Source organism: Gadus chalcogrammus, chromosome 16, assembly GCF_026213295.1.
Source record: "Gadus chalcogrammus isolate NIFS_2021 chromosome 16, NIFS_Gcha_1.0, whole genome shotgun sequence".
Lineage (NCBI taxonomy): Eukaryota > Metazoa > Chordata > Actinopteri > Gadiformes > Gadidae > Gadus > Gadus chalcogrammus.
This window is the reverse complement of record NC_079427.1, coordinates 3,322,227-3,350,034: the sequence shown is the minus strand read 5'-3', so window position 1 is coordinate 3,350,034 and position 27,808 is coordinate 3,322,227. Positions and strand designations below refer to the sequence as shown.

Below are 27,808 nucleotides of genomic sequence, written 5' to 3'. Positions count from 1 at the left end.
GTGTTCTACACCATGTCCCTCCACCAGGGGGAGCCAGGGAGTTTGGCCTGGCCTTTACAAGTGGCCAGGTGGACAGATAGACAAGTAATAATAATAATAATAAATTGTATTTATAACGCACTTTATATCAATTCAATGATCTCAAAGTGCTACAATGCACATTAAAAGAAAAGAGAAAAATGCAACAAAAAAATAAATCAATAGCAGTTTAGCCAAAGGCTTTTCTAGAAAGATGGGTTTTTAGGCCTTTTTTAAAAGAATCCACAGTCTGTGGGGCCCTTAGAGGGTCGGGGAGAGCGCTCCACAGACTGGGTGCCGCTGAGCAGAAGGCGCGGTCGCCCATAATTCGGAGCCTTGTCCTCGGAAGCTGGAGGAGGTTGGCTTGTCCAGAGCGGAGATGGCATGAGGAGGAATGGGGGGTGATGAGTTCTTTGAGGTATAGGGGGGCAGTGCCATGGAGGCACTGGTGGGACAGAAGGGAGAACAAGTAGACAAGGGGAGGGAACTGGTTTGCAACTGCTGGAGTTGTCAGTGGTTGAAGCATAGAAGACGAGCGTAGGGTCTATCGCTGAAAGCCAGTGGTGGAGAATAGTAAAATGTCTAAAACTAAAGTTTAAATTCACCTAGTGACACCTCAGAAGTTGTATGTGAAAACTGAAAGAAACATTAAGGTGTCTGTTGTGGACTTTTCATTGTGACGGGAGATATTTACCCCGCCAGACAGCATCAGTTAGCTGACCAGACCGGTCCAGCCAAACTCTCTATATATTCTATTTCTATAATATGTATCTATATTATCTCAGCTTTATCTATATGTAACAACTATATATAATCAAAATACGATATTAGACCCCTATATTCTTTATTTTACCTCTATATAATCTATATATTCTATATCCTTATTCTACATCAAATGTTATTCCATATCTAGTTTATATTTTTATTCTATATCTATATCCTATATAATATGACTATATTCTACATCAAAAGGCTATATATGTTCCCCGCTGGTCAACTGTAGGTGGCCAGTAGTTATTTTCAGGGTAGCTGATAAATGGCACTGCCTGTTTAAGGTGGTCTGGGTGAATATCCTCTTTCTACTTTGCATTTGTCTCTGAGGCCCAGTAGTGCATGGTATTCATGCAGTTCAAATTAACTGTGTAAAGAGGAAGGAAGAGCTTGAACACATTTGTTCGAGTTATCTTAAACTGCAAGCAAAGACGTTTCCACTGACTTTTTCTGTCCCACCAGCTACCTCCTCTACAGTAAGAATCATTTTTACTTTAATTGTACTGGTTTAATTAAGAAATAAACATTCCTATATCAAGCACAATAACAATTTAATGTGATCAAATTAATACAAAGAACAGACATAGGACTATGTATTTTGAGAATTAAAATTAATACATATTTTGTTTATATCTGTAGGTCAAAGCCCTGGGAGTAACAAACTATGAATCTTAGAACAGCTGCAAGAGGCTTTGTAGCTTTCCTTCTGTCAGTACCAGGTTTGTACATTTACGTTGTGAACATTAAGTTGATCTGTTTCAAAGGGTAACATGACAAGCAACCCAAATTAAGAGAGGGTGAAACAACATGTTGTGAATTGATCTAATGACATCTTATTGACATCATATTGACCTGTTTTAAATAACAAATATGTTCCGTTTGACTGAATATTGTAGCGTTGCATTTGAGATTTTAAACAGGCTTGTTGACCAAATTAACCCGTCAATGTGTTCATTACAACATTGACGGGTTCAGTTAGTTCCTATTTAAAGTTCAGTAGTCTTAAGTTGAGTCTGTGAACTTATTGTTAGAAGTCAGCATTGGTCACCTGCCTTGTATTGTGTGTTTTTGTGCCCTGAATCCCTTGATGAGATGTGAGATGATGTCTCCATGCTGTAGCTATAGGAGTTTCACTAGCTGTCTCACTGTGTTTATCAAGAGGTGTATCACTAGCTCTTCACTAGCTGCATAATGTTGGTGTCAAATTATGTTTTTGAACGTTACTTTGACAGCTCAGTGTTCAGCATGTATCTCTAGTTAGAGCTGCACCTAGCCTCCATCTCATCTGTATCTTGCGATCATGCATTTCATCGTAATCATCATTGTCAATGTGTTGGTTTTTTACAGCATTACAGGGTATCTCTTACTGGGCAGTTACTTACCCATCTAGTAATATCTGTGCTTTGAGAGGATCAACGGTTGACATCATATGCAACTATAAATACCCTAAAGGACATGCAGTGGAGAAAAAACTGTGGTTTACCAATATAAACCATGAACCATTTGATCTGAAAGACGATACAGACTATAGGCGTCGTGTTGAATACATCTGTGGAGAGACCAAGTGTCGGTATTCCAGCAGCTGTACTGGGACTTGTACACTGAGAATCAAAGACGTAACACAGAGAGACTCTGCTGAATACAAGTTTAGGATTACAACAAACCGAGGAGGCGGGGCATTTAGTGGTTCCCCTGGAGTGAAGTTATCTGTGACAGGTAAACATTGATTACTAATGAATCTATTCAACTGTGTGTATGTATGTGTGTGTGTGTGTGTGTGTGTGTGTGTGTGTGTGTGTGTGTGTGTGTGTGTGTGTGTGTGTGTGTGTGTGTGTGTGTGTGTGTGTGTGCGTATGCAACTGCATTTTATTTTTTCTGTTTAGACTATTCTTTTTATTATTCATTTTTGTGTAATTTCTTCCCTGGCCCAGATTCCCAGGTGGAAGTGGTCATTCTTACTAGGTATCGTGACAGGGTACAGCTGAAATGTCACAGCATGTGTGATTTACCTGGTCTTACGTACACCTGGTACAGGAACGGAAATCAACAACATCAAGGAATGTCCTACTGGTTCTATATTCCCTCTGAATACAGGGTTTCATGTGCTGTTCAAGGATCCGAACATCTCCACTCTCCATCAGTGTGTAAGAGCGCCACAGTACACTGACATGAGTCCAAACGTATTGGGTCTATAGTGTAACGAAGTACATCTAGTTTAAGTATGAATGGACAACTATCGTCCATGTTGAAGCAGTCCTCAGCCTCAGGGTAGGCCTACCAGTAGTACAGGGTGGGCTAATGCTACTACTGATACCATTTAAGATTTGGGTAGAACAGAAACATACACTACTTGCTTTGATTCCATCTGTAAGGAAAGCAGGATAACTACTAAGTTTGAAGCTAACAAAAGTACAAATTAGAAAAATAGCCGACTGCATAGATTTCCCTCTGGATTGTAATCTTCAAAGATAATTCAGACAAAGGGTTGTCCAGTTGGTATGGACTGCTCCTTTATTTTTATTATTGATTGACATTCTGACCGCAGCCAGTCTATAACGAGCAATGCGCAATGACATCCTGCAAGTTGCACTTCAAAGATAAACTGGATTCAATACAAGGCTTGGAAATGCTCATGACACTAGCCTTAGAACTTCCTAATGCTTTCTTTTTTTTATGCTTTTTTATACTTGGGTACACACTTGACATATATTTTATTAATACAATTTGTTTAATAACTAATGTGATATAACTGTCAACAGACGCTCCAGAGACCCCCTCAGTGGGATGGACACCCCCTGGTGTAATAAAGGAGGGCAGTTCAGTGAATCTGACCTGCACCAGCGAGGCCAACCCAGTAGCAAAGTACACCTGGTCCAAGGTTACTACAGGTCATCCCCCCGGACACAGTGTCCAAGGACAACAGCTTTCCTTTCATCCCATCCAGTCTTCAGACTCTGGACAGTATCTCTGCACAGCTAAGAATGACCTAGGGACAACAAATTCGTCCTCATTCTCTATTGATGTGAAATGTGAGTAAAAGAACACACAGAATAACATCTCAACCCCTGCTCCTAGTGTCACTAACAAAGGAAAACTAGCATTATGTATCTCGCTGACATTGCAGTTATGTGCACGGTTTCTTATCTTTAGGATGTAAATGTATAATTTGTGTTTATGACAGACGCTCCAAAGACCCCCTCAGTGAGCGTGAGACCCCCTGGTGTAATAAAGGAGGGAGGTTCAGTGACTCTGAGCTGCAGCAGTGATGCCAACCCAGCAGCTGACTACACCTGGTTCAGGGACAACCAACCTCTGCTCTGGGAACCAAGTCGACCTTATACCTTGGACCCAGTCAGCTCTAAAGACAGGGGAACGTACCGCTGCCAAGCAGAGAACCAATATGGATATCTGGGCTCCAACTCGTTTTTCGTAGATGTCCTGTGTGAGTGGAAAACGATAGTAACAAAAAACTTAAAGTTAAATAGTAATAATACAAATCTGTTTCGTCTTATATGTCAACATATTTGCTGTATACCGTCTTGCAAAATTGTTAAGCTGCTATTCATGTATTGCTTATGATTGGTAAACTATGATTCACAGGGAGATTTTATTATTTGAAACAGCATTCTGTATCCCACTGACATTGTAGTTATGTGCACGGCTTCTTATCTTTAAGATGTAAATATATCCTTGTGCTTATGACAGACGCTCCAAAGACCCCCTCAGTTAGCGTGAGACCCCCTGGTGAAATAAAGGAGGGAGGTTCAGTGACTCTGAGCTGCAGCAGTGATGCCAACCCAGCAGCTAACTACACCTGGTTCAGGGAACATGGAGGCTCACTGGAGGAATTAGGAGAGAACTACACCATCAGTAACATCACAACTGAGCTTGGAGGAAATTATTACTGTGAAGCTCGTAATGCAGTTGGACTTCAGAATTCAACTTTGATGTTCCTTAATGTGACAGGTAATTGTTTCTTTAAAATAGCACATTGTTTAAAGACCGACCAAACCCTTGAATAATACCTGAGTACCAGCACCATCGATGGTAAGACACAGACTCATGCAACGGCTCCATTCAATTTGTGATTGGCTTAAATAATGTGTTGCCACTTTTATTAACTTTGGTGCTGTACGAGCCCCCCAGTTATAGATGTGTCCAAGTTTTATAGAGTAAGAATACTCTTGAGTAAGAGAATCCATAATCTTTTTTCATAAATTGTCGATCTGTTACATTTAGACAAATGTAAATGTAATATATATGGACATTATTTGATCCTTCACATGAATCAAATGTTAAATTACTGTGTTTCAGCCACATCATCATCGTCAGTGACTACAATAACTCTGGTTAGAGGTACTGTTGCTGTTTTACTGGCCACCATACTCCTCGTCATCTTCCTCTGGATGAGGTGAGATATTCTCTCTCTATCCCTCCATAATCTTCTTCTTCTTCTTCTTCTTCTTCTTCTTCTTCTTCTTCTTCTTCTTCTTCTTCTTCTTATCTCTCTGTTCTCTTCCCCAGAAGAAAGAGGGCTTCTAGGAAAGCGCGTGTCCAGGGAGGAAGGCCAGATACCAGGGAGGAGGTGAGAGACAGGAAGCTATTTGTTACTATGACTCCTTTACTCCTTCCACTACCGACTAGTGTGGTGGATATACCCCGAGCCCATGCCTCTAAAATCTCATGTACTTGCACTGGTTGCCGTTTCTGTAACTCCTAGCCCTTTCGCTACGAGACCTTTATGACAATATGCTGATACAATGCTCAAGAGATTAGCTTTAGAGGGGAACCATCACAAAAAGGGAACCAAATCAAATAGCATTAATTATTTTTTATAATACTAACGTGACGCTTAGATAGAAAAGTTTTAATGGACGAGGTTATGTATTAAAGTTATGTTTAGTCACGTCTATCAACATTTGTTAACTTATTGTTGCATTTCAAATTTATCATTCAATAAGTTGACTACCCATACAGCTGTAGCTGGCGTTATGTGGCAAATTAAATTGTGGGGTAGCCCATTGCTGTTATCCGTGGTCATATCAATTGTACCAAAAATAACTTTACGAGTACCGAAATCCCAGACAAGTTGGACCATTGAGGCAACTTTTTCACTTTTATTGTTTTGTGAAATCAAGAGTGACATATAGAGTGCGATCTAGGCTGAGAACAAACTGACAAACTGAGAGACCTCTGCCAGTGCACAGAATGAGAAGACAGAGGGATGGAAGTATTGATGTCTAATCCAAGCAAACAAAGATGTCTATTTTTCCACGTTTAAGAACAATCTTACAAGCTGTCACTGAAACCTATCAATGATTAGAAAGAGGAATATGTTCAAGAAGAAGAGTCCTAAAGTGAAACCTACAGCGTCCTGCACTGTGGAAGCACTTGTCACCCCCAACGGGCCCTAAATGAACCATAACAACATGAGCTTCTGAAGAGCCATTTGAGAGTAAAGTGTTTTCTAAATGTACTACTCTGTCCTCTCTCCCCGTCAGTCTCCTCCGTGTCCTGTGTACGACAACCTTTAAGCTCTGACCAATCGCTCGGCTTCTGCAGCACAGAGAGAACCAATAGAAGAGCAGGATGACCCTCACTATGCCAGCATCCACATCTCTCGCTCTAAGAACCAGGAAGTGCCTCGTGGGTTTGCTGGTGCTCTGGTAGAGTCTGATCATACAGAGCAGGTCCTTTACTCTGCCATCAACCTTAAAAGACCCAAGGCTGTCCCTGAGTAAGCACTCCTGATAGTTCTCTAAAATAAACTTTTTTGGCTTGAGACTTCCTCATCAAGTCATTTATAAACCGTGTAGAATTTTTAGAGTTACTTAACTTCTCTTTATCTTTTTTTAACTTTTCAGCGACAGTAAACTGATGTCAGAGTTGTATACCACCATCAAATATATGTCCCAGACAATGCATTATTTTTATATAGATTCAGCTTTAAATGGGTTTTAATACAATTTCTAGCAATACAATTGTATGTTATTGTCATAATCTTCGTTCAGCATTTGTATAGTTTGTTTTGTTTGTTAGTTACTAAGAATATTCTTCTCGTCAGAAAAAAAACACTTTCTATCATTGCTTTGTTGGATGATGTGGGAGCTACTATCACTGATAACCAAACATGGTTGACATTTATTTTATTCTCAGTGGAAAATGTAATATTACGTTTGTTTCGGCAATAAAGTCAAGTGTGTTTGAAAACATGTCTCGCGAGAAGTGTGCTTTTTATTATCATAATCTTCTTTCAGTGCTTGTATATGATGTTTAGTGGTTAAGTTAAACTGCTTATGGTGTTTTTCATGCTTCCAGGCTATGTTCTGTTTAAGAAATAACCTAAATGATATATAAAAACACGTATTTGAAACATGTGGAAACATGCAGGCTAGTCTCATAAAATGTTAAGATGATATCTTCGGAAAGTTTATGCACAATTTTCCTTACGATTCCTGCAAATGTCTGGCAGCACGAGTGGTCAGTGCGCCTGCACAAGCCCCAAGGAGTGCAGAACCAGAAAACATTGCAACACATGCAATATTACGATGGTTTCGACATTAAATGTGTCCTGATCTCCTGATCTCCTGTTCTCTAGGTTTGTGACTGGTTTGGCTGGATTTCCAAACATGGACACAGCCATATATTGTTCTAATAACTCAGACAACCAATCAGATTAAGTAACTAAGTAAAAAGGGGGGTTATTCAGTTGGTGAATAACCAACTGAATATTACTAGACCAATAGATACCACTAAACCCTAGACACTTTACCTTTAAAGTCTGCATAACCCTGTCAACATTAATGTGTATCATACAAATTCCTCATGCATTATCCTGCTGTATCACTGATATAAACACATCATCTTTTAGCATCTTTAACATCTTTTAACATAGTTGACCTCAAGACCTAGCCCTAAACACACATCTGTGTACTCAGGTCCCTGTAATCAGGAAATAGTGGAGGGCAGTTCAATGCTTCTCTCAGTATCTTCCAGACACATCATCATCATCACAGATCACAGATCACTGTACATACAGTTGCTGTCTTACTGGTCCCCATACCCCTTCTCATCTTCCTCTGGATAAGGTGATAAGTCTCTCTCTCTCTCTCTCTCTCTCTCTCTCTCTCTCTCTCTCTCTCTCTCTCCATACATTTCTCCTGTTGCTTCTTTATCACTCTGTTCTCTTCACCAGAAGAAAGATGGCTTCCAGAAACCATGTGCCCAGGGAGGAAGGCCAGATACTGTGGTGGAGATGGGAGACAGGAAGCCATTTCTTACTTAGCCATCCTTGACTAAGACACACAAATGCCCCGAGCCCACGCCCCAAAACCAGCTGTAAAAATTCTAGTTGTTGCTTTAGTTGTTCCTGTTAATCTAGCCCTGCCACTCTGAGAACTTTGTGCCATACACAAATATAATTGCTAAGAGATTATCTATTAAGGGGAACCAGCAGGCACAGCTATGTTATATTGTAAGTTAAAAGTGCTTCATGCTTATTGTGAGAGGGTTCCGCAAATTAATTCTGTTTCTGCTGAAAGTTCCCATCAAAGTTAGACTATTGATGTTGAGAGTGAGATCTAGGTTGAGATCTTCTGCACGATCAAGAGGACAAACTAAGGGTCTTCTACCAGGGAGCAGAATGACCAGACGGAGTGATGGAGGTAATGATGTGTAATCCAAGCAAATAAATAACTATTTGAGAATGATACTCCCAGCCCGGGACAGTTTGAGGAAACGTAGAAGTGGTTAGAAAAAGGAACACATTTGAAGAATGAGTCTTGAATCAAAGCCTACAGCAGCCTGCATGGTGGGACCACAAATCCCCACCAAAGGTCACAAAATGAATCAGAAAAACAGGAAGTTTAAAGCTTTTGTAAACGTACTCTTCTGTCCTCTCTTCCCATCTGTTCTTTACTGTTTCTGTGTTTGAAAACACCTCAGCTCTGACCATTCACTCTGCTCAGACAACACAGGGAAGCAAATGAAGAGCAGGATGACCTTCACCGTGCACCCACGTCTCTCGCTAAGAGAACCGAAAGTGCCTCAACGTCCTGTTGGATCCCCCCTTCCGATCAAATCAGTTAGATCAGGTCCTGTACTCTCTGGTCCACTCTCCAAGACCCAATGCTGGCCCTGGGTAAGCCCCTTCAGAGACTAGCTTAGATATTCAACTTTTAACTTCTAAATCTTTGTTAAATCTGCATTCCAGGGTAACTGATTTTGAAAATGTCTCCATCTTCTTTTTAGGGACACTGACCCGACCTCAGAGTGGTACCGCATACTTAATTTAGATTATAAGTAATGTAGTTTGTAACATTGTAGTGCTATGAATGGATCCTGGTCAAATCTTGAAATGCACAAGCCTAACCCAAGTTTAAAAAACGTAGGATACGCGTTTAACTCTATGGGTTTTATATCTACATGCTATTGTATGATTCATTGGCCATTTTGGGTGACCAGGTAATAACATTCTGGCAACAACCACCACTACCAAAATCGGATAGGAGTAGGATTGGTGTGTGCAAGACAGTGACAGCCTGAACTGCTGTATATGCCTCCCCTAAAGGAAAAAAAATGTTGGCCGGCACTCAGTTGAATCTACACCACCTGCTCATTGCCTGAATGTACTGCACATTTGAGGGGAGGTCTTCAAAGAGAACACAACTTACTCCACTTGTACATTGGTTTGTATTGTAGATAGCTCCTTCTATAGGCTACATACAGCTATTGCATGCACATCCACTAATGCTGGGCTTACACCAAAGATTTTCACAGTCACAGACTAAAAACTGCAAGAGAGAATTTAGCGTTGGATCAAGTGTGATATTTAACGGGTTTTGTAGATATGTAGATATGGGGGGTGGAGATGCAGCGACCACAGGAGGTCTGTTAACTTCTTGTTCGGGTTTCACACCTGTCTTGTCAGCAGCACAAGAGACACAAACTTGAAAAACAAAAACAAAAAAAGCTGTTAATCTAGCCCTGCAATTCTGAGAACTGTTCTGCCAATGTGCAAATATAATTGCCAAGAGATAAGCTTTGAAGGGGAACCAGCAGGCACAGCTATGTAATATTGTAAGTTAAAAGTGCTTCATGTTTCTTGTGAAAGGGTTCTGCAAATTAATTCTGTTTCCGTTGAAAATTCTCGTTAAAGACTATTGATGTTGAGAGTAAGATCTAGGTTGAGATCTTCAGCACGATCAAGAGGTCAAACTAAGGGTCTTCTACCAGGGAGCAGAAGGACCAGACGGAGTGATGGAGGTAATGATGTGTAATCCAAGCAAATAAATAACTATTTGAGAATGATACTCCCAGCCCGGGACAGTTTGAGGAAACCTAGAAGTGGTTAGAAAAGGAACACATTTGAAGAATGAGTCTTAAATCAAAGCCTACAGCAGCCTGCATGGTGGGACCACAAATCCCAACCAAAGATCAGAAAATGAATCAGAAAAACAGGAAGTTTTTGTAAACGTACTCTTCTGTCCTCTCTTCCCATTGGTCCCTTACTGTTTCTGTGTTTGAAAACACCTCAGCTCTGATCATTCACTCGTCTCAGACAACACAGAGGGAAGCAAAGGAAGAGCAGGATGACCTTCACTGTGCACCCACATCTCTCGCTAAGAGAACCGAAAGTGTCTCAACGTCCTGTGGTTTGCCCCCGTCAGATCAGATCAGATAGATCAGGTCCTGTACTCTCTGGTCCAGTCTCCAAGACCCAATGCTGTCCCTGGGTAAGCCCCTTCTGATACTATCTTAGATATTAAACTTTTAACTAAATCTTTGTTAAATCTGCTTTCCAGGATAACTGTTTTTGAAAATTTCTCCATCTACTTTTCAAGGACACTGACCCGACCTCAGAGTGCGAAAGCATACTTAATTCAGATGATGTGGGTGACGTGCTCCTCAAGATTGCGGGAAAAAATCTGGATGTCGTCCAGGTACACAAAGACAAACTTATTTAACAGATAATGCCTACCAGATGGTAGGCATTTCTCAAGTCGAGCTTGGTGAAGACCGTTGCCCCCTGGAGCAGCTCTGAGGTGGAGGAGAATAGTGGAAGGGCATAGCGGTTCTTCACCGTTATGTTTTTCAGGCCTCGGTAGTCGATACAGGGTCTCAGGGACTTCTTGCCCATGACGAAGAACCCCGCCCCAGCCGGTGACGAGGAGGGTCGGATGATCCCCGCTGCTAAAGAATTCTGGATGTGCTCCTCCATGGCCTCTTGCTCAGGAGTAAGGTCATGGTAAGCTGCAGGGACCCCGGAGATGTCCGAGGCTGGGGCAGGAACGAGGGGAACAGGCGGCGGTGAAGGCGTCCTGAGACAGGACTGCTGACAGGTCACTCCCCACTCCCGGACGCAACAAGTAGACCAGTGAATGGTGGGGTTGTGCCTGATGCTCTCGTCGGCCCCTGAATCGACGAGGGCAGCTATGGGATGGGAACCGGAGGGTAGCAAGAGCTCACCGGAGAAGGTGGGTCTTCTAGGAGAGGCAGAGTCTACTACGGAGCTCACCAGTATGCCTCTGGTTACTGGCGAGCTCTGTCTTTTAACGGGCACCGATCAGCAAAGTGTCCTGGCTGGCTGCAGTTCAGGCAGAGGTTCTGCCTCCGTCTTCTCTCCTTTTCTTCCGGTGGGAGATGGGTGCGACCCACCTTCATGGGCTCTGGATCCCCCTCCCTCCAAGAAGCAGATGAGGTCATTGGGAAGGAGGCGTGGGTTACTGGGAACCTGGGGAGAGGAGGGCTGCGTGGCGGGGTAGGACGTGACGGAGCCCCTGAACGCCTCTCCCTCCTACGAGCCTGGATACGGAGGTCGAGGCGGGTGGCGAGCTCGATCAGGCCCTCCAGTGTAGACGGTTGGTCATGGGTGATGAGCTCGTCCTTGATGTGCCCAGCCAGACCCCGCAAGAAGACATCAGGGAGAGCGGATGGGCTCCAGTCGCTCATGGGGGCCCTAGTGCGGAAGTCAATGGCGTGGTCCGTGACTGAGCGGCTTCCCTGGGAAAGGGCCAACAGATCCCGTCCGGCTTCGGCCCCCAGAGGTCCGGTACCGAAGACTCTTCTGAGCTCTTCGGAGAAGGTCTGGAAAGAGCGGCAGGTGGGGGTCCCTCTCTGCCACTCAGCTGTGCCCCGAAGACGCGCCCGCCCAGAGAGGAGGTCGATGGTGTAACTGTCCGTCCACACCAGAAGCGAATTGAGCGACCAAATCGCCGGAAGTCATTCACTTTCTATGGGCAAGAGCGACCAGAGCGACCAAAGCGAACAACGCTACCAGCGGCCAAAGTTGAGCGACCAGAGCGTCAAAAAGAAGTTGAAAACTTTTTAACTTTATGCAAATGACTATTATTCGCTTCAGCGACCAAACACTGACAGCCAATCGGAATTTAGACGCTCTTCGCTTGCGTGGATCCCAGGGAACATCGGCAGGCACTTTGGTTCCTACCTACCTTTATTCACTCACTGAACAAAATCTCGGCTGAAGTATTGATCGCGGCTGTAACTGGGCACCCGGTGTTGTACAACCCACCCTTTTTCAGGTGTGTTCCTGTGCACGTATGCAAATTAGCCATGTGTCCCAACGTCTATTTGTTTTGAATGCGAATGAGTGCAGATCATGATTTGCAGATCCAGATCAGTGAAACATATTTTAACTACTACAGCACGCAGGGTTTTTTGTTCTCGGTTGTAATTAGCCTACTTTTTTTTTTTACATTGGGGGGAATCACTGTCCTACTTGTTGTCGAAGCACTTTATCGAACAAGCAAAACCGTCTCGGCAATATGGCCAAGGTGTATGGGAGAGTTCACTATTTGATGTGGCTGTCTGTAGGGCCTACTAAACGCATACGGCTCCTTTAAATGCGTCTGCATAATTGAATTGTACGTCATGAGCGACTTGAGCGACCAAAGCGAACAGAAAAATTCGCAGCGAAACTTTGTGAGCGACCAGAGCGTCTTTGACGCTTTGGTCGCTCCTGGTGTGGACGTACAGTAAGCCACCCGGGCTTCTTCGGAGGGGAAGGTGAGCGGCTGAAGGGCGAAGATGATGGAGCAGTTGCACAAGAAGGCGTTACAAGAGGTAGGGTCGTCATCATAACGCTCGGGAATCCCCACATTGGGCTCACGGAGCGAAGGGACGAGAGGTGGAGCGGCGGCGCCTACTTCGTAATCCTATTTATAGATAAATAGGAAACATTAACACTCAACAGAAACACACTAAACAGCAAAAATCGACCACACACAGATACACAGACAACACCAAATACATTAACACACACACACACACACAACATAAAAACAACACATAGATCCACCCACAGCACACGACACATCAACTAAAAAGAGATACACAACATTAACACACAGATGGCCACACAGAACACAACCACACACAGATACACTGCTGTGGGATGTGGGCCGAGCTGACACCTGACCTCCCCCCCCAGGTGTGGAGGAGGCGATGGGAGCCGACAACAGCAGATCTTTCTAATAAAAATTTGAACAAAGAGAACATACCTAGTGCGTTTAGAACGTTTATAGAATGAATAAGAGAATGGTTTGTATTCTTTATGTAGAGGTGTAGTTTAAATGTATCCTTCAGCACGGCACACCACCTGGTTGCTACATACAATGACACTCTTTTAACAGCTGTGAGGAGAACTTATTCACCAAGTGGCCATACTGGGTAGTTGGGTGGGTAAACCTCTTTTAGAGGCTTCGAAAATCATGGCAACTCAAGGCATCTATTTCTAGATCTGCATTCCATTTGGAATTAGTTCATAATGCTACCATTTAGATAGCATTAAGATTAAATATCCATTGTGTCCACAGAGCCCCAATGATTCTAGAAGGTTTACCCACCCAACTGATCAACATGGCCACCGCTTTTCACAGTTTAGTCTGTTTATTTCTGATATTGAAAATGTACAGCTCTGATGGATTTCGACCTCTCTATTTTGCTCAATAGAGCAATCGTTTATGTGTATAGAATCTGAATGTTGTTGAATAAGGCAGCCTTTTTTAAGGGCTCAGAAATACTCAGTATCCTGTCCAAGTTCTCCATTGAGGGTTCATGTATTTTAGTACATTTAAAAAATAAACGTGTTGATGATGAATACATTCCAAACGTTTGTAAAGTAATGCAGATCACAACCTTCACCACTATGTGGCAGTAAATAATCACATTGAAGGATTTTAAGTGTAATATATGGCTATATGATCGTACCTTTATCAATATTTACCAACTATAATCTAAATATATACGATATTCAACCCCTATATTCTTTATTTTACCTCTATATTTTATATTCTATATATTCTGTAGGCTTTATTCTACATCAAACGTTATCCTATATCTAGTTTATATCTTTATTCTGTATCTATATTCTACATCTATATCCTATATAATATGACTATATTCTACATCAAAATGCTATATATGTTCCCCGCTGGTCAACTGTAGGTGACCACTAGTTATTTTCAGGGTTGCTGATAAATGGCACTGCCTGTTTATTGTGGTCTGGGTGAATATCCTCTTTCTACATTGCATTTGTCTCTGAGGCCCAGCAGTGCATGGTATTCATGCAGTTCATATTAACTGTGTAAAGAGGAAGGAAGAGCTTGAACACATTTGTTCGAGTTATTATCTTAAACTGCAGGCAAAGACGTTTCCACAGACTTTTTCTGTCACACCAGCTACCTCCTTTACAGTAAGAATATTTTTTACTTGAATTGTACAGGTTTATTTAAGAAAGTAACATTCCTATATCAAGCACAATAACCAATTAATGTGATGAAATGAATACAAAAAATAGGACTATGTATTATGTTAGTTAAAATTAATACATATTTTGTTTATATCTGTAGAACAACGCCCTGAGAGAACCAAATTATGAATCTTAGAACAGCTGCAAGAGGCTTTGTAGCTTTCCTTCTGTCAGTACCAGGTTTGTACATTTACGTTGTGAACATTAAGTTGATCTGTTTCAAAGGGTAACATGACAAGCAACCCGAATGAAGAGAGGGTGAAACAACATGTTGTGAATTTATCTAATGACATCTAGAGTATTGACCTGTTTTAAATAACAAATATGTTCTGTTTTACTGAATATTGTAGCGTTGCATTTGAGATTTTAAACAGGCTTGTTGACCAAATTAACCCGTCAATGTGTTCAGTACAACATTGACGGGTTCAGTTAGTTCCTATTTAAAGTTCAGTAGTCTTAAGTTGAGACTGTGAACTTATGGTAGAAGTCAGCGTTGGTCACCTGCCTTGTATTGTGTGTGTTTGTGCCCTGAATCCCTTGATGAGATGTGAGATGATGTCTCCATAGCTATAGGAGTTTCACTAGCTGTCTCTCTGTTTTTATCACTAGTTGTATCACTAGCTCTTCACTAGCTGCATAATGTTGGTGTCAAATTATGTTTTTGAACGTTACTCTGACAGCTCAGTGTTCAGCATGTATCTCTAGTTAGAGCTGCACCTAGCCTCCATCTCATCTGTATCATGCATTTCATCGTAATCATCATTGTCAATGTGTTGGTTTTTTACAGCATTACAGGGTTACTCTGACTGGGCAGTTACTTACCCATCTAGTAATATCTGCGAATTGAGAGGATCAACAGTTGAAATCCTCTGTAATTATAAATACCCTTCCGCAAATACAGTGGAGAAAAAACTCTGGTTTACTAATAAACACAATGAGCCAGTTGATCTGAAAGATGATACAGACTATACAGGTCGTGTTGAATACAGCTGTGGAAAGCCCAAGTGTGTGTATTACAGCTGTACTGGAACGTGCACACTGAGAATCAAAGACCTGAGACAGAGTGACTCTGCTGAATACAAGTTTAAGATTACAACAAACAATGGAGGGGCATTAAGTGGTCTCCCTGGAGTGAAGTTATCTGTGACAGGTAAACATTGATTGCTAATGAATCTATTCAACTGTTTGTGCGTGTGTGTGTGTGTGTGTGTGTGTGTGTGTGTGTGTGTGTGCGTGCGCGCGTGCGTGCGTGCGCGTGTGTGTGTGTGCGTGTCTGAGTATGCACCTGTTGTTTTTTTCCTGTTTAAACTGTATTCGTTTTTCATTCATTTTTGGGTAATTTCTTCCCTGGCCCAGATATCCAGTTGAAAGTGGTCATTCGTCCTAGCAGTCTTAACCCGGTACAGCTGGAGTGTAACAGCATGTGTGATTCAACTGGTCTGACGTACACCTGGTACAGCAATGGAATTCGTCAACAATATCAAGGAAGGTTTCTCTGGTTCTACATTAACTCTGACTACAGTGCTTCATGTGCTGTTCAAGGATCCAAACATCTCACCTCTCCATCAGTGTGTAAGAACTCCACAGTACACTGACATGAGGCCGAACGTAATGGGTCTTTTGTGTAACAAAGTACATGTAGTTTAAGTATGAATGAAGAACTATCGTCCATGTTGAAGCAGGCTTCAGCCTCAGTGTAGGCCTACCAGTAATACAGGGTGGGCTACTGGTACTACACCAGTAGCCCACCAGAAAAACACACTACTTACTTTTGATTTCATCCGTATGAAAAGCAGGATAACTACTAAGTTTGAAGCTATCAAATGTGCGAATTTGGAAAATAGCCGACTGCATAGATTATCTGGATTATAATTTTTTTCGAAGATAATTAAGACCTGTCTATAATGTGCAACGAAAAATGACAACTTACAAGTTGCTCTTAAAAATAAACTGGATAAACTGGATTATATACAATGCTTGGAAATGCTCATGACACTAGCCTTACAACTTCCTAATGCTTTCTTTTTATACTTGGGTACACAAAATGTAATATAACTGTCAACAGACGCTCCAGAGACCCCCTCAGTGGGAGGGACTCCCCCTGGTGTAATAAAGGAGGGCAGTTCAGTGAATCTGACCTGCACCAGCGAGGCCAACCCAGTAGCAAAGTACACCTGGTCCAAGGTTACTACAGGTCATCCCCCCGGACACAGTGTCCAAGGACAACAGCTTTCCTTTCATTCCATCCAGTCTTCAGACTCAGGACAATATCTCTGCACAGCTAAGAATGAACCAACCTCTGCCCTGGGAACCAAGGCGACCTTATACCTTGGACTCAGTCCGCTCTAAAGACAGGGGAACGTACCGCTGCCAAGCAGAGAACCAATATGGATATCTGGGCTCCAACTCGGTTTTCATAGATGTCCAGTGTGGGTGCAAAAAACAATAATAATGTTACGTTCCTCGCTAGGGAAAGGGAAGACAACATAAAAGCTGATATTTTTGGTAAAGTAAAATAATTTATTAACATGAATGGAAGGAGTTGAAGCTGCAAAGGAAATCTGTTCAAATCAAGGAAACAAATATATCCAAAGCTGGACTCCAACATACACGTTTGGAAGCGAGCCCTGCTCCTAGTGTCACGAACAAAGGAAAACTGTGTATGTCTTTGCAGTAGTTCTAAACGCTTACCCTGGCCCAGTCCCTGAGTAATTAACAAGAGCCTCAATCTACTCAACTAACAATTAGTAACGCACAAACCAACATGAGTAAAGACACAGTGGCAGCTATGATTTGCAGCTTGCCGAATCTGTACCGTCTAATAACATATTAACTATATCCAGTATTGCAAATTGTTTAGCTGCTATTCATGTATTGCTATATGCCTGGTAACCTAGGAGTCACAGTGTTATTATATTAATCGAAATATCATTATGTATCTTGCTGGCATTGCAGTTATGTGCACGGCCTTTATCTTTAGGATGTGAATATATATCATTGTGTTTATGACAGACGCTCCAAAGACCCCCTCAGTGAGCGTGAGACCCCCTGGTGAAATAAAGGAGGGAGGTTCAGTGACTCTGAGCTGCAGCAGTGATGCCAACCCAGCAGCTGACTACACCTGGTTCAGGGAACATGGAGGCTCAGTGGAAGAATTAGGAGAGAACTACACCATCAGTAACATCACAACTGAGCTTGGAGGAAATTATTACTGTGAAGCTCGTAATGCAGTTGGACTTGAGAATTCAATTTTGATGTTCCTTAATGTGACAGGTAATTGTTTCTTTAGAAAAGCACATTGTTTAAAGACTGACATAACACTTGAATAATGAGTACCAACCCCATTGACACACTCATGCAACGGCTCTATTCAATTTGTGATAGGCTTAAATAATGTGTTGCCACTTTTATTAACATTGGTGCTGTACGAGCCCCCCAGTTATAGATATGTCCAAGTTTTATAGAGTAAGAATACTCTTGAGTAAGAGAATCCATAATATTTTTTCATCAATTGTCGATCTGTTACATTTAGACAGTCTAAATGTAATATATATGGGCATTATTTCATCCTTCACATGAATCTAGTGTTAATTCACTGTGTTTCAGCCACATCTTCATCATCAGTGACAGTGACCATAACAAATGTGGCTAGAGGTACTGTTGTTGTTTTACTGGCCACCATACTCCTCGTCATCTACCTTTGGACGAGGTGAGATATTCTCTCTCTCTCTTTCTCTATCTCACCAACAACAACAACAACAACAACAACAACAACAACAACAACAACAACAACTCTTCTTCTTCTTCTTCTTCTTCTTCTTCTTCTTCTTCTTCTTCTTCTTCTTCTTCTTCTTCTTCTTCTCTCTCTGTTCTCTTCCCCAGAAGAAAGAGGGCTTCTAGGAAAGCGCGTGGCCAGGGAGGAAGGCCAGATACCAGGGAGGAGGTGAGAGACAGGAAGCTATTTGTTACTATGACTCCTTTACTCCTTCCACTACCGACTAGTGTGGTGGAAATACCCCGAGCCCATGCCTCTAAAATCTCATGTACTTGCAGTTGTTGCCATCTCCGTAACTCCTAGCCCTTACGCTACGAGACCTTTATGACAATATGCAGATACAATGCCCAAGAGATTAGCTTTAAAGGGGAACCATCACGCAAGGGGAACCAAATCAAATAGCATGAATGCTTTTTTTTTAAATACTAACGGGACTCTTAGAAACGTGTTCATGGACGAGGTTATTTATTAAAGTTCTATTCACGTTATGTTTAGTCATTTTATTCTAATTAAATAGCATCCACATTTGTTAACTTATTGTTACATTTCTAATTTATCATTAAATAAGTTGACTACCCATACAGCTGTAGCTGACGTTATGTGGCAAAATCAATTGTGGGGTAGCCCATTGCTGATATCCATGGTCAAATCAATCATAGCAAAAATAACTTTACGAGCACCGAAATCCCAGACAAGTTGGACTATTTAGGCCAACTTTTCCAGGTTCCTTTATTGTGAGATCAAGAGTTAGATATAGGGTGGGATCTAGGCTGATATCAAGGGGACAAACTGAGAGACTTCTGCCAGTGAGCAGAATGAGAATAGAAGTAGTGATGTCTAATCCAAGCAAATAAAGATGTCAATTTTTCAACTTCCTACAAGCTCAACTGTCACTGAAACCTAGCAATGATTAGAAAGAGGAATATGTTCAAGAAGAAGAGTCCTAAAGTGAAACCTACAGCGTCCTGCACTGTGGAACCACTTGTCACCCCCAACGGGCCCTAAATGAACCGTAAAAATATGGGCTTCTGAAGAGCCATTTGAGAGACTTTTCTAAATGTACTACTCTGTCCTCTCTACCCGTCAGCCTCCTCCGTTTCCTGTGTATGACAACGTCCCAGCTCTGACCAATCGCTCGGCTTCTGCAGCACGGAGAGACTCAATAGAAGAGCAGGATGACCCTCACTATCCCAGCATCCACTTCTCTCGCTCTAAGAACCAGGAAGTGCCTGGTGGGTTTGCTGGTGCTCTGGTAAAGTCTGATCATACAGAGCAGGTCCTTTACTCTGCCATCAACCTTAAAAGACCCAAGGCTGTCCCTGAGTAAGCACTCCTGATAGTTCATCCCAACGGACAGTTTATGGAGGCAAAGGCTTATATATCCTTTTATGTGAAAATATGTGTGCCTCATAAATCTTAGTATGTAGAAATGTACGTGCCTTTTATATCTTACATCAATATTGGGTATCTTATAAACATATACCTTAATATATCTTATTATGTAGAAAATTAGAAGCACTCGAGATGTCTGTGTCTTCAAAATGCTATCACTGGTAAACAGCGCATGAACGAGGGAGACATGGGCTGCATGAGGGGGCCACTGTGAGGTATACAAAGGAACGCGTGTCTCTGTAGGCCCCATGATATGACCGACATACGTCGACTATAGCGTGTGATCCTAAAAGGAACACAACCATATTGTAAACCTATGATGGCTGAACATTTTTTGAGAAAATGTGTGGAAAATCAGACTGCTAGATCACATCGGATCCCCACCTCTTTTGGGCGTAGACGAATGCGGGCCTCTGCCTAAGAGGATAGTGTTAGAGACACAGAGAGAGAGAGAGAGAGCTGATCATCTTCTTAGGGTGGGGGCCGTGTGATCCACTTTCCTCTGCTTTTCTGCTCTTAGAACTGGACACTGAACAGTGTCCGGGGAACTTAGCAATAGCATTTCATCTTGGGAACTCACCACAGCCCCTTAGCTTAGTTTAGCTGGAGAGTCTATGTTCGTAGCCGCTGAATAAGTGGACCAACACTCGGATATTGAGTCCATTCTATCTTAGATTTAGTTTAGAATTCTATCCTGTAGCCGCTGAATAAGTGGACAACACTCGGATATTGAGTCCATTTTAAATTAGGATTTAGTTTAGTTTAGCTAAGATCTGTCCCTCATTTAATCTTGTTTATCTTACTTTTATCTTTTCTTATCTTAACGGGCACTCGCTCAATCTATACTCAATTGTAAAATATATTTTGTTTATTAGACCAAAATAAATCTACCTGACTACATTTGTAGTAGGTTAACTTATGGTTCGAGTCCTTTTCCCTGTCAACTCATCGGCCCGACAAAGCAGACGACCCCTCACGGTAAGTGGTGCATGATACAAGGAGTGGTTGATACTGACTGACGTGTATAGAGGGCAACAAGGCAACGTCGAAGAGTTTTTAATAATAAAAAAGGCGAAGGATACATCAGGACATCGTTGTGACCAGGGACATTTTCGGTGGCCGAATATTCGGTCCATCCCTACCTTCCACCAACTCCTTAAATACAGGTTCCTACGTATGTCACTACATCTCCCCCTTTAAGGGAAGTACCAGCATGTATTTTGTTTACCTTGAATATTAATAATTAAGAGTAAACACACTCTCCATCCAGTATAACATTTATCTTCAACACTAGAAACATTTATCTTCAACACTATAAACCTCTGAGACAAACTCACTTGTGTGGCGTTACATCCTTTAACCAAAACCAAGAAAACAGAACATATATTAATTATTATCATTCTGTCTAGGGGTGAGGGTGGACTACCTGATTATTCTGCCCTGTGTAACCACGCACCCTAACTGTATAAGACTGGTGATTACAAGTCCATCCTATCTGGGTCTCCTTTGCATGATGCAGGTAAGTTTTCCACTATGTTGTTGATGTACATCCTGACATCTGTCTCAAGCTGCATTTCCCCCTCTGTAGGTGGGGTTTCCTCTACCTAAACTTCCCCCTGCCTCCTTACATACAGGTGTCTAAGTATGTCACTACCAAAACCACATGTGAAACTTCTAGTTGTTGTTTTAGCTGTTCCTGTTAATCTAGCCCTGACACTCTGATAACCTTCTGCCAATATGCAAATATATTTGCCAAAAGATTCGTTTTTGAGGGGGAACCAGCAAGCACGACTATGTTATAATTTAGGATAGTAGTGCTTCAGGGTTCCGCAAAATCAAATCTGTTTCTGTGGAAAAATTCTCGTACGCCTACAAGTTAGACTATTGATGTCAACATTGAGATCTAGGTGGAGATCCTCAGCACAATCAAGAGGACAAAATGACAGTCTTCTGCCAGGGAGCAGAATGACCAGACGGAGTGCTGGAAGCAATGATGAGCACCTTCCAAGCAAATCAATATCTATTTTTTTTCCGACTGTTGGAGGCCCCTAGCAGTGGTTAGAAAAAGGAATACGTTTAAAGAATGAGTCTTGAAGTGAAGCCTACAGCAGCTTGAATTTTGGGACCACTAGCCACCACCAAAAATCACCAAATGAACAAGAAACTTTTATAATTTTATAAATGTACTCTTCTATCCACTGTTCCCATCGGTCACTTCCTGCTTCTATGTTTGAAAACGCCGCAGCTCTGACCAGTCATTCGGCTTATACAGCCCAGAGAAAAGCAAAGGAAGAGCAGGATGACAATCAATATCCAACCATCCAAATCGATCAGTTGGAGAACCGAAAGAGCCTTGCCTGTCCAATCAGATCAGATAGACCAACTCGTTTACTCTCTGGTCAACTATCCAAGGCTGTCCCTGAGTAATTCCCTTCTGATACTATCTTAGATATTCAACTTTTAACTTCTAAATTCTGCTTTCCAGTGTAACTGATATTCCAAACATTCTTCGTCTTCTTTTCAGGGACACCGATCAAACCTCAGAGTTGTACAGCACACTTAATTTAGATGACAAGTGATCATCTGAAGGAGGCATATATAGCAAGAAAGTAGTGCTATGAATTGATCCTGGTCAAATCTTGAAATGCACAAGTCTAACCCAAGTTAAAAAACCTAGGATAAGCGTTTAACTCTATGGGTGTTATATCTACATGCTATTGTATGATTCATTAGCCATTTTGGGTGACCAGCAAACAACATTCTGGCAACCACCACCACCACCCAAATCTGATAGGAGTGAGTGGGAATGTTGTGTGCAAGACAATGGGCCCTATTTTAACGGTCTGAAATGCAAGTGAGAAGCGCCAAGCGCAAGTAGCTTTGTGGTCGGTTCTATGGCGATGATGCTATTTTACCGGCGGATAAATGACTCTTGCTCCCGGCGCAAATCTACAAAGGGTTGGTCTGAAGTAGCCTAATTACCCCTAGGTGTGGTTTAGGCGTAACGTACAAAAAACCAATGAGAGTGCCATCTCCCATCCCCTTTAACAGCAATGAGCGCATTTGAATCTGAGTTGTTATTTTGACAGCGCGTTTGCAGTCTCCGATGAGACAGATGCATGACCACATGAATTTCAAACTTCTAATGGCTCAGTTTATGGCCAAATAATATGGCCTAGTTCATACATGGAATAGCGTTTCCTTCCACAACTTCAGTAATAGGCTACTGAGTCGTCAAATACATTTCGGCAAAGACAACTTAACAAACATGTGAATGCGGTAGCTGTGGTTCTATCAATCGCATGTTTTGGACACTCGGGTTAAGAGAGGGGCGGAACTGTCAACCGACCACCATCTGGTTGTGAGTTGGATCAGGGAATGTGGGAAATTTCCGGATAGACCTGGTAAGCCCAAACGAGTAGTGCGGGTGAATTGGGAACGTCTGGAGGAGGCCCCCGTCCTAGGTATCTTCAACTCACACCTCCGGCTGAGTTTTTCTGGCATTCCTGTGGAGGTTGGGGGCATTGAGCTGGATTGGGCGGTGTTCAAAGCCTCCATTGCTGAAGCTGCGGTGGCTGTGGCCTCAGGGTCTTAGGCTCCTCAAGGGGCGGTAACCCTCGGACACCGTGGTGGACACCAGTGGTCAGGGAAGCCGTCCGATTGAAGAAGGAGGCCTTTCCGGGATATGATATCCTGGAGGACTTCTGACTCGGTTGCAGGGTACCGACAGGCTCGAAGGGCTGCAGCTGCTGCCGTGTCGGAGGCTAAGCAGCGGGTGTGGGAGAAGTTCGGAGAGGCCATGGAGAAGGACTTTCGGTCGGCACCAAAGTGTTTCTGGAAGACTATCCAGCACCTCAGGAGGGGGAAACGGGGAACCATCCAAGCTGTGTACAGTAAGGATGGGACTCTGTTGACCTCAACTGAGGAGGTCGTCGGATGTTGGAAGGAACACTTTGAGGAACTCCTGAATCCGAATAACACGCCCTATGTTGGAGGCAGAGCTCGAGGTTGATGGTGTTTCTTCGTCAATTTCCCTGGTGGAGGTCACTGAGGTAGTCAAACATCTCCGCAGTGGCAAAGCCCCAGGGATTGATGAGATCCAGCCAGAAATGCTAAAGGCTCTGGGTGTTGAGGGGCTTTCATGGTTGACACGCCTATTCAACATCGCGTTGGAGTCGGGTACAGTGCCAAAGGAGTGGCAAACCGGGGTGGTCGTTCCCCTGTAGAAAAAAGGGGGACCAGAGAGTGTGTGCCAATTACCGGGGTATCACACTTCTCAGCCTCCCTGGTAAAGTCTACTCCAAGGTGCTGGAAAGGAGGGTTCGGCCGATCGTCGAACCTCAGATTGAAGAGGAACAATGCGTTTTTCGCCCCGGACTGGGAACTACAGACCAGCTCTTCACTCTCACAAGGATCCTGGAGGGGGCCTGGGAGTATGCCCATCCGGTCTACATGTGTTTTGTGGATCTGGAGAAGGCGTATGACCGGGTCCCCCGGGCAAAACTGTGGGAGGTGCTGCGGGAGTATGGGGTAAGGGGGTCTATCCTCAGGGCCATCCAATCTCTGTACTCCCAAAGCGAGAGCTGTGTTCGCGTCCTCGGCAGCCAGTCAGTTTCGTTCTCAGGGGGTGCTGGTCTCCGCCAGTGCTGCGCCTTGTCACCAATCCTGTTTGTGATATACATGGACAGGATATCGAGGTGTAGTCGTGGTGGGGAGGGGTTGCAGTTCGGTGGTCTGAGGATCTCGTCACTGCTTTTTGCAGATGATGTGGTCCTCATTGGATCATCGGCCTGTGACCTTCAGCACTCACTGGATCGGCTGGCGGCCGAGTGTGAAGCGGCTGGGATGAGGATCAGCACCGCTAAATCGGAGGCCATGACTCTTAGCAGGAAACCGGTGGATTGCTTACTCCGGGTAGGAAATGAGTCCTTAGCCGAAGTGAAGGAGTTCAAGTACCTCGGGGTCTTGTTCGCGAGTGAGGGTATTATTGAGCGTGAGGTTGGCCGGAGAATCGGAGCAGCAGGGGCGGTATTGCGTTCGCTTTACCGCACAGTTGTTACGAAAAGAGAGCTGAGCCGCAAGGCAAAGCTCTCGATCTACCGGTTGATCTTCGTTCCTATCCTCACCTATGGTCAGGGTTGGGTGATGACCGAAAGGACGAGATCGCGGGTACAAGCGGCCGAGATGAGTTTTTTCTCAGAAGGGTGGCTGGCGTCTCCCTTAGGGATAGGGTGAGAAGCTCAGCCATCCGTGAGGAACTCGGGTTTAGAGCCGCTGCTCCTTTACTTAGAAAGGAGTCAGCTGAGGTGGTTCGGGCATCTGGTAAGGATGCCCACTAGGCGCCTTCCTTGGGAGGTGTTTCAGGCACGTCCAGTGGGTAGGAGACCTCGGGGAAGACCCAGGACTAGGTGGAGAGATTATATCTCAACACTGGCCTGGGAACGCCTCGGGATCCCCCCGTCAGAGCTGGTCAATGTGGCCCGGGAAAGGGAAGTCTGGGGCCCCCTGCTTGAGCTGCTCCCCCCGCGACCCGACCCCGGATAAGCGGACGAAGATGAGATGAGATGAGATATTCGCAATACATTAACAAACATTGTTTCTTAGCCTACCAGTATTGTATGCATCATCGTTATCGACTTGTGTTCCTTACATGCATGCGTCCCCCCGTTAATATACATTGCCATGGACCGTATTATGCGTTAGGCCTACGTGTTTAGTTTGCGTGTGTTTAAACAGATGGACGCACACGCGCACGCCCGCATTCATTAATTATTTTACACATACAAACACGCACGCCCGCATTCATTCATTCTTTTTAATACTCAACCGCGGTAAAACAATGTTTTCTCAGAAACAAATACTCATCAATTCTAAAAGTTATGGGCTTGTACACGATGTCAGTGTCAAGAAAATATGTGTTTGCTGTATGGTGTTTGGAGATGCATTGATTAAAAAGTAGGCCTACAACTTATTACCGCTGTATCAGCTGTTCTTTCTGTGTGATCTAGGCTGATGAGATCAAGCTGAAAAACTGAGAGACTTGGAATAAGAAGAAGAGTGATAGAAGTAGTGATGTCTAATCCAAGCAAACAAAGATGTTGATTTCTCCACTTTAAGAACGAACAAGCTCAACTGTCACTGAAACCTAGCAATGATTAGAAAGAGGAATACGTTCAAGAAGAAGAGTCCTAAAGTGAAACCTACAGCGGCCTTCACTGTGGAAGCACTAGTCACCCCCAACAGTCTCTAAATTAACCATAAAAGCATGAGCTTCTGACCAGCCAACTGAGAGTAAAGAGTTTTCTAAATGTACTACTCTGTCCTCTCTCCCCGTCAGTCTCCTCCGTGTCCTGTGTATGACAACGTCTCAGCTCTGACCAATCGCTCGGCTTCTGCAGCACAAAGAGAACCAATAGAAGAGCAGGATGACCTTCACTATGCCAGCATCCACATCTCTCGCTCTAAGAACCAGGAAGTGCCTCATGGGTTTGCTGGTGCTCTGGTAGAGTCTGATCATACAGAGCAGGTCCTTTACTCTGCCATCAACCTTAAAAGACCCAAGGCTGTCCCTGAGTAAGCACTCTTGATAGATCTCGAAGATAAACTTTGAGGCTTGAGGCTTCATCCTCCCAATGGACAGCTTGTGGAGGCAAAGCCATTTATAAACCGCATACAATTTACTGAGTTTCTTAACTTCTCTTTCTCGTTTTCACTTCTTCTTTTCATTTACAGTAAACTGATGTCAGATACCACCATCAAATAAACAGCCCAGTGTTGATATAGATTCAGCATTAAATGGGTTTTAATAACATTTCTAGCAATAAATGTGTATTTTATCGTCATAATCTTTTTTCATTGATTGTATATATCGTTTAGTAGGTTAGTTACTAATTATATTTTTCTTGCCACAACAAAACGCTTTCTAACATTGCTTTGTTGGTCGATATGGGTGCTGCTATCACAAAAAATACACATCAAATGTATACAAATTTTGTTGACATTCATTTTATTCTCAGTGGTAAATGCTTGTTTCGGAATTAAGATGCGTTTGATAACATGTCTCGCGAGAAATGTGCTTTTTATTTCAGTGATTGTATATGATGTTTAGTGAGTAACTTAAACTGCTTATGGTGTTTTTCATGCTTCCAGGCTATTTTCTGTTTAAGTAATGACCTAAATTATATATAAAAACACGTATTTCAAAAATTTGGAACCATGCAGGCTGGTCTCAAAAAACCTTCATATAATATCTTATGAAAAGTTACGCAAAATTTTCCGTAAGATTCCGACAAATGTCTGGCAACACGAGTGATCAGTGCGCCTGTACAAGCTCCAAGGAGTGCAGAACCAGAAAACATTGCAAAACATGCAATATTACGATTGTTTCGGCATTAAAATGTGTTGATACCATTCCTGATCTCCTTATCTCTAGGTTTGTGACTTGTTTGGCTTGATTTCCATACATGGGCACAGCCATATATGGTTCTAATAACTCAAACAATCAGATTAAGTAACTAAGTAAAAAGGGGGGTTATTCAGTTGGTGAATAACCAACTGAATATTACTAGACCACTAGATACCACTAAACCCTAGACACTTTACCTTTAAAGTCTGCATAACCCTGTCAACATTAATATGAATCATCTAAATTCCTCATGCATTATCCTGCTGTATCACTGATATAAACATATCATCCTCTTTTTAAATATCTTTAACCTTTTTTTTAAACATCTTTAACCTCTTTTAAAATCTTTGACCTCAAGACCCATCATCATCACTGTAGCTGTACGCACAGTGTCTTCATGCAGTTGCTGTCTTACTGGTCCCCATACCCCTGCTAATCTTCCTCTGGATAAGGTGATAAGTCTCTCTCTCTCTCTCTCTCTCTCTCTCTCTCTCTCTCTCTCTCTCTCTCTCTCTCTCTCTCTCTCTCTCTCTCTCTCTCTCTCTCCCTCTCTCTCTCATTGGCCATACATTTCTCCTGTTGCTTCTTCATCTTTCTGTTCTCTTCACCAGAAGAAAGATGGCTTCCAGAAACCATGTGCCCAGGGAGGAAGGCCAGATACTGTGGTGGAGTTGGGAGA

The 27,808-nt window shown here is 42.9% G+C and overlaps 3 protein-coding genes across 7 annotated transcripts in view; all 3 read left to right on the top strand.

The window, feature by feature from the left end:
• The window catches only part of LOC130406069 (B-cell receptor CD22-like), a 38,457-nt gene that overhangs the window by 471 nt on the left and 10,178 nt on the right, over nt 1–27,808 (top strand). The window lies entirely within an intron of this gene.
• On the top strand, nt 432–27,049 carry LOC130406071 (B-cell receptor CD22-like). 5 transcript variants are annotated; one of them, XM_056611441.1, is made up of 11 exons: nt 432–1,265; nt 1,429–1,508; nt 2,137–2,505; nt 2,721–2,933; nt 3,549–3,818; nt 3,971–4,231; nt 4,495–4,755; nt 18,164–18,266; nt 18,440–18,500; nt 26,062–26,297; nt 26,457–27,049. In XM_056611441.1, exons 2-11 carry the CDS (start codon nt 1,454–1,456, stop codon nt 26,485–26,487), a joined length of 1,860 nt encoding a protein of 619 aa, XP_056467416.1. In that variant the 5' UTR covers nt 432–1,265; nt 1,429–1,453; the 3' UTR covers nt 26,488–27,049. The 5 variants fall into 5 exon arrangements, with proteins under 5 accessions (XP_056467416.1, XP_056467417.1, XP_056467420.1 ...); XM_056611442.1 differs by lacking the exons at nt 26,062–26,297; nt 26,457–27,049 and adding an exon at nt 19,420–21,591 and having other exon boundaries at nt 433–1,265; XM_056611445.1 differs by lacking the exons at nt 18,164–18,266; nt 18,440–18,500; nt 26,062–26,297; nt 26,457–27,049 and adding exons at nt 5,104–5,145; nt 5,314–5,374; nt 6,291–7,210 and having other exon boundaries at nt 433–1,265.
• Nucleotides 14,192–17,514, top strand: LOC130406079 (basement membrane-specific heparan sulfate proteoglycan core protein-like). Its single transcript, XM_056611458.1, has 5 exons — nt 14,192–14,500; nt 14,658–14,737; nt 15,345–15,707; nt 15,914–16,129; nt 16,623–17,514. The coding sequence occupies exons 2-5, from the start codon at nt 14,683–14,685 to the stop codon at nt 16,904–16,906; spliced, it is 918 nt and encodes a 305-aa protein (XP_056467433.1). The 5' UTR covers nt 14,192–14,500; nt 14,658–14,682; the 3' UTR covers nt 16,907–17,514.

Bases quoted from the DNA above. Each gene is read 5' to 3' on its own strand.
- LOC130406079 (XM_056611458.1), top strand. From the start codon at position 14,683: ATGAATCTTAGAACAGCTGCAAGAGGCTTTGTAGCTTTCCTTCTGTCA. The intron at 14,738-15,344 runs GTTTGTACATTT...GGTTTTTTACAG, and splicing joins TTTCCTTCTGTCAGTACCAG to CATTACAGGGTTACTCTGAC. The intron at 15,708-15,913 runs GTAAACATTGAT...TCCCTGGCCCAG, and splicing joins AGTGAAGTTATCTGTGACAG to ATATCCAGTTGAAAGTGGTC.
- LOC130406071 (XM_056611441.1), top strand. From the start codon at position 1,454: ATGAATCTTAGAACAGCTGCAAGAGGCTTTGTAGCTTTCCTTCTGTCA. The intron at 2,934-3,548 runs GTAAGAGCGCCA...AACTGTCAACAG, and splicing joins TCTCCACTCTCCATCAGTGT to ACGCTCCAGAGACCCCCTCA. The intron at 18,501-26,061 runs GTGAGAGACAGG...TCTCCCCGTCAG, and splicing joins GGCCAGATACCAGGGAGGAG to TCTCCTCCGTGTCCTGTGTA.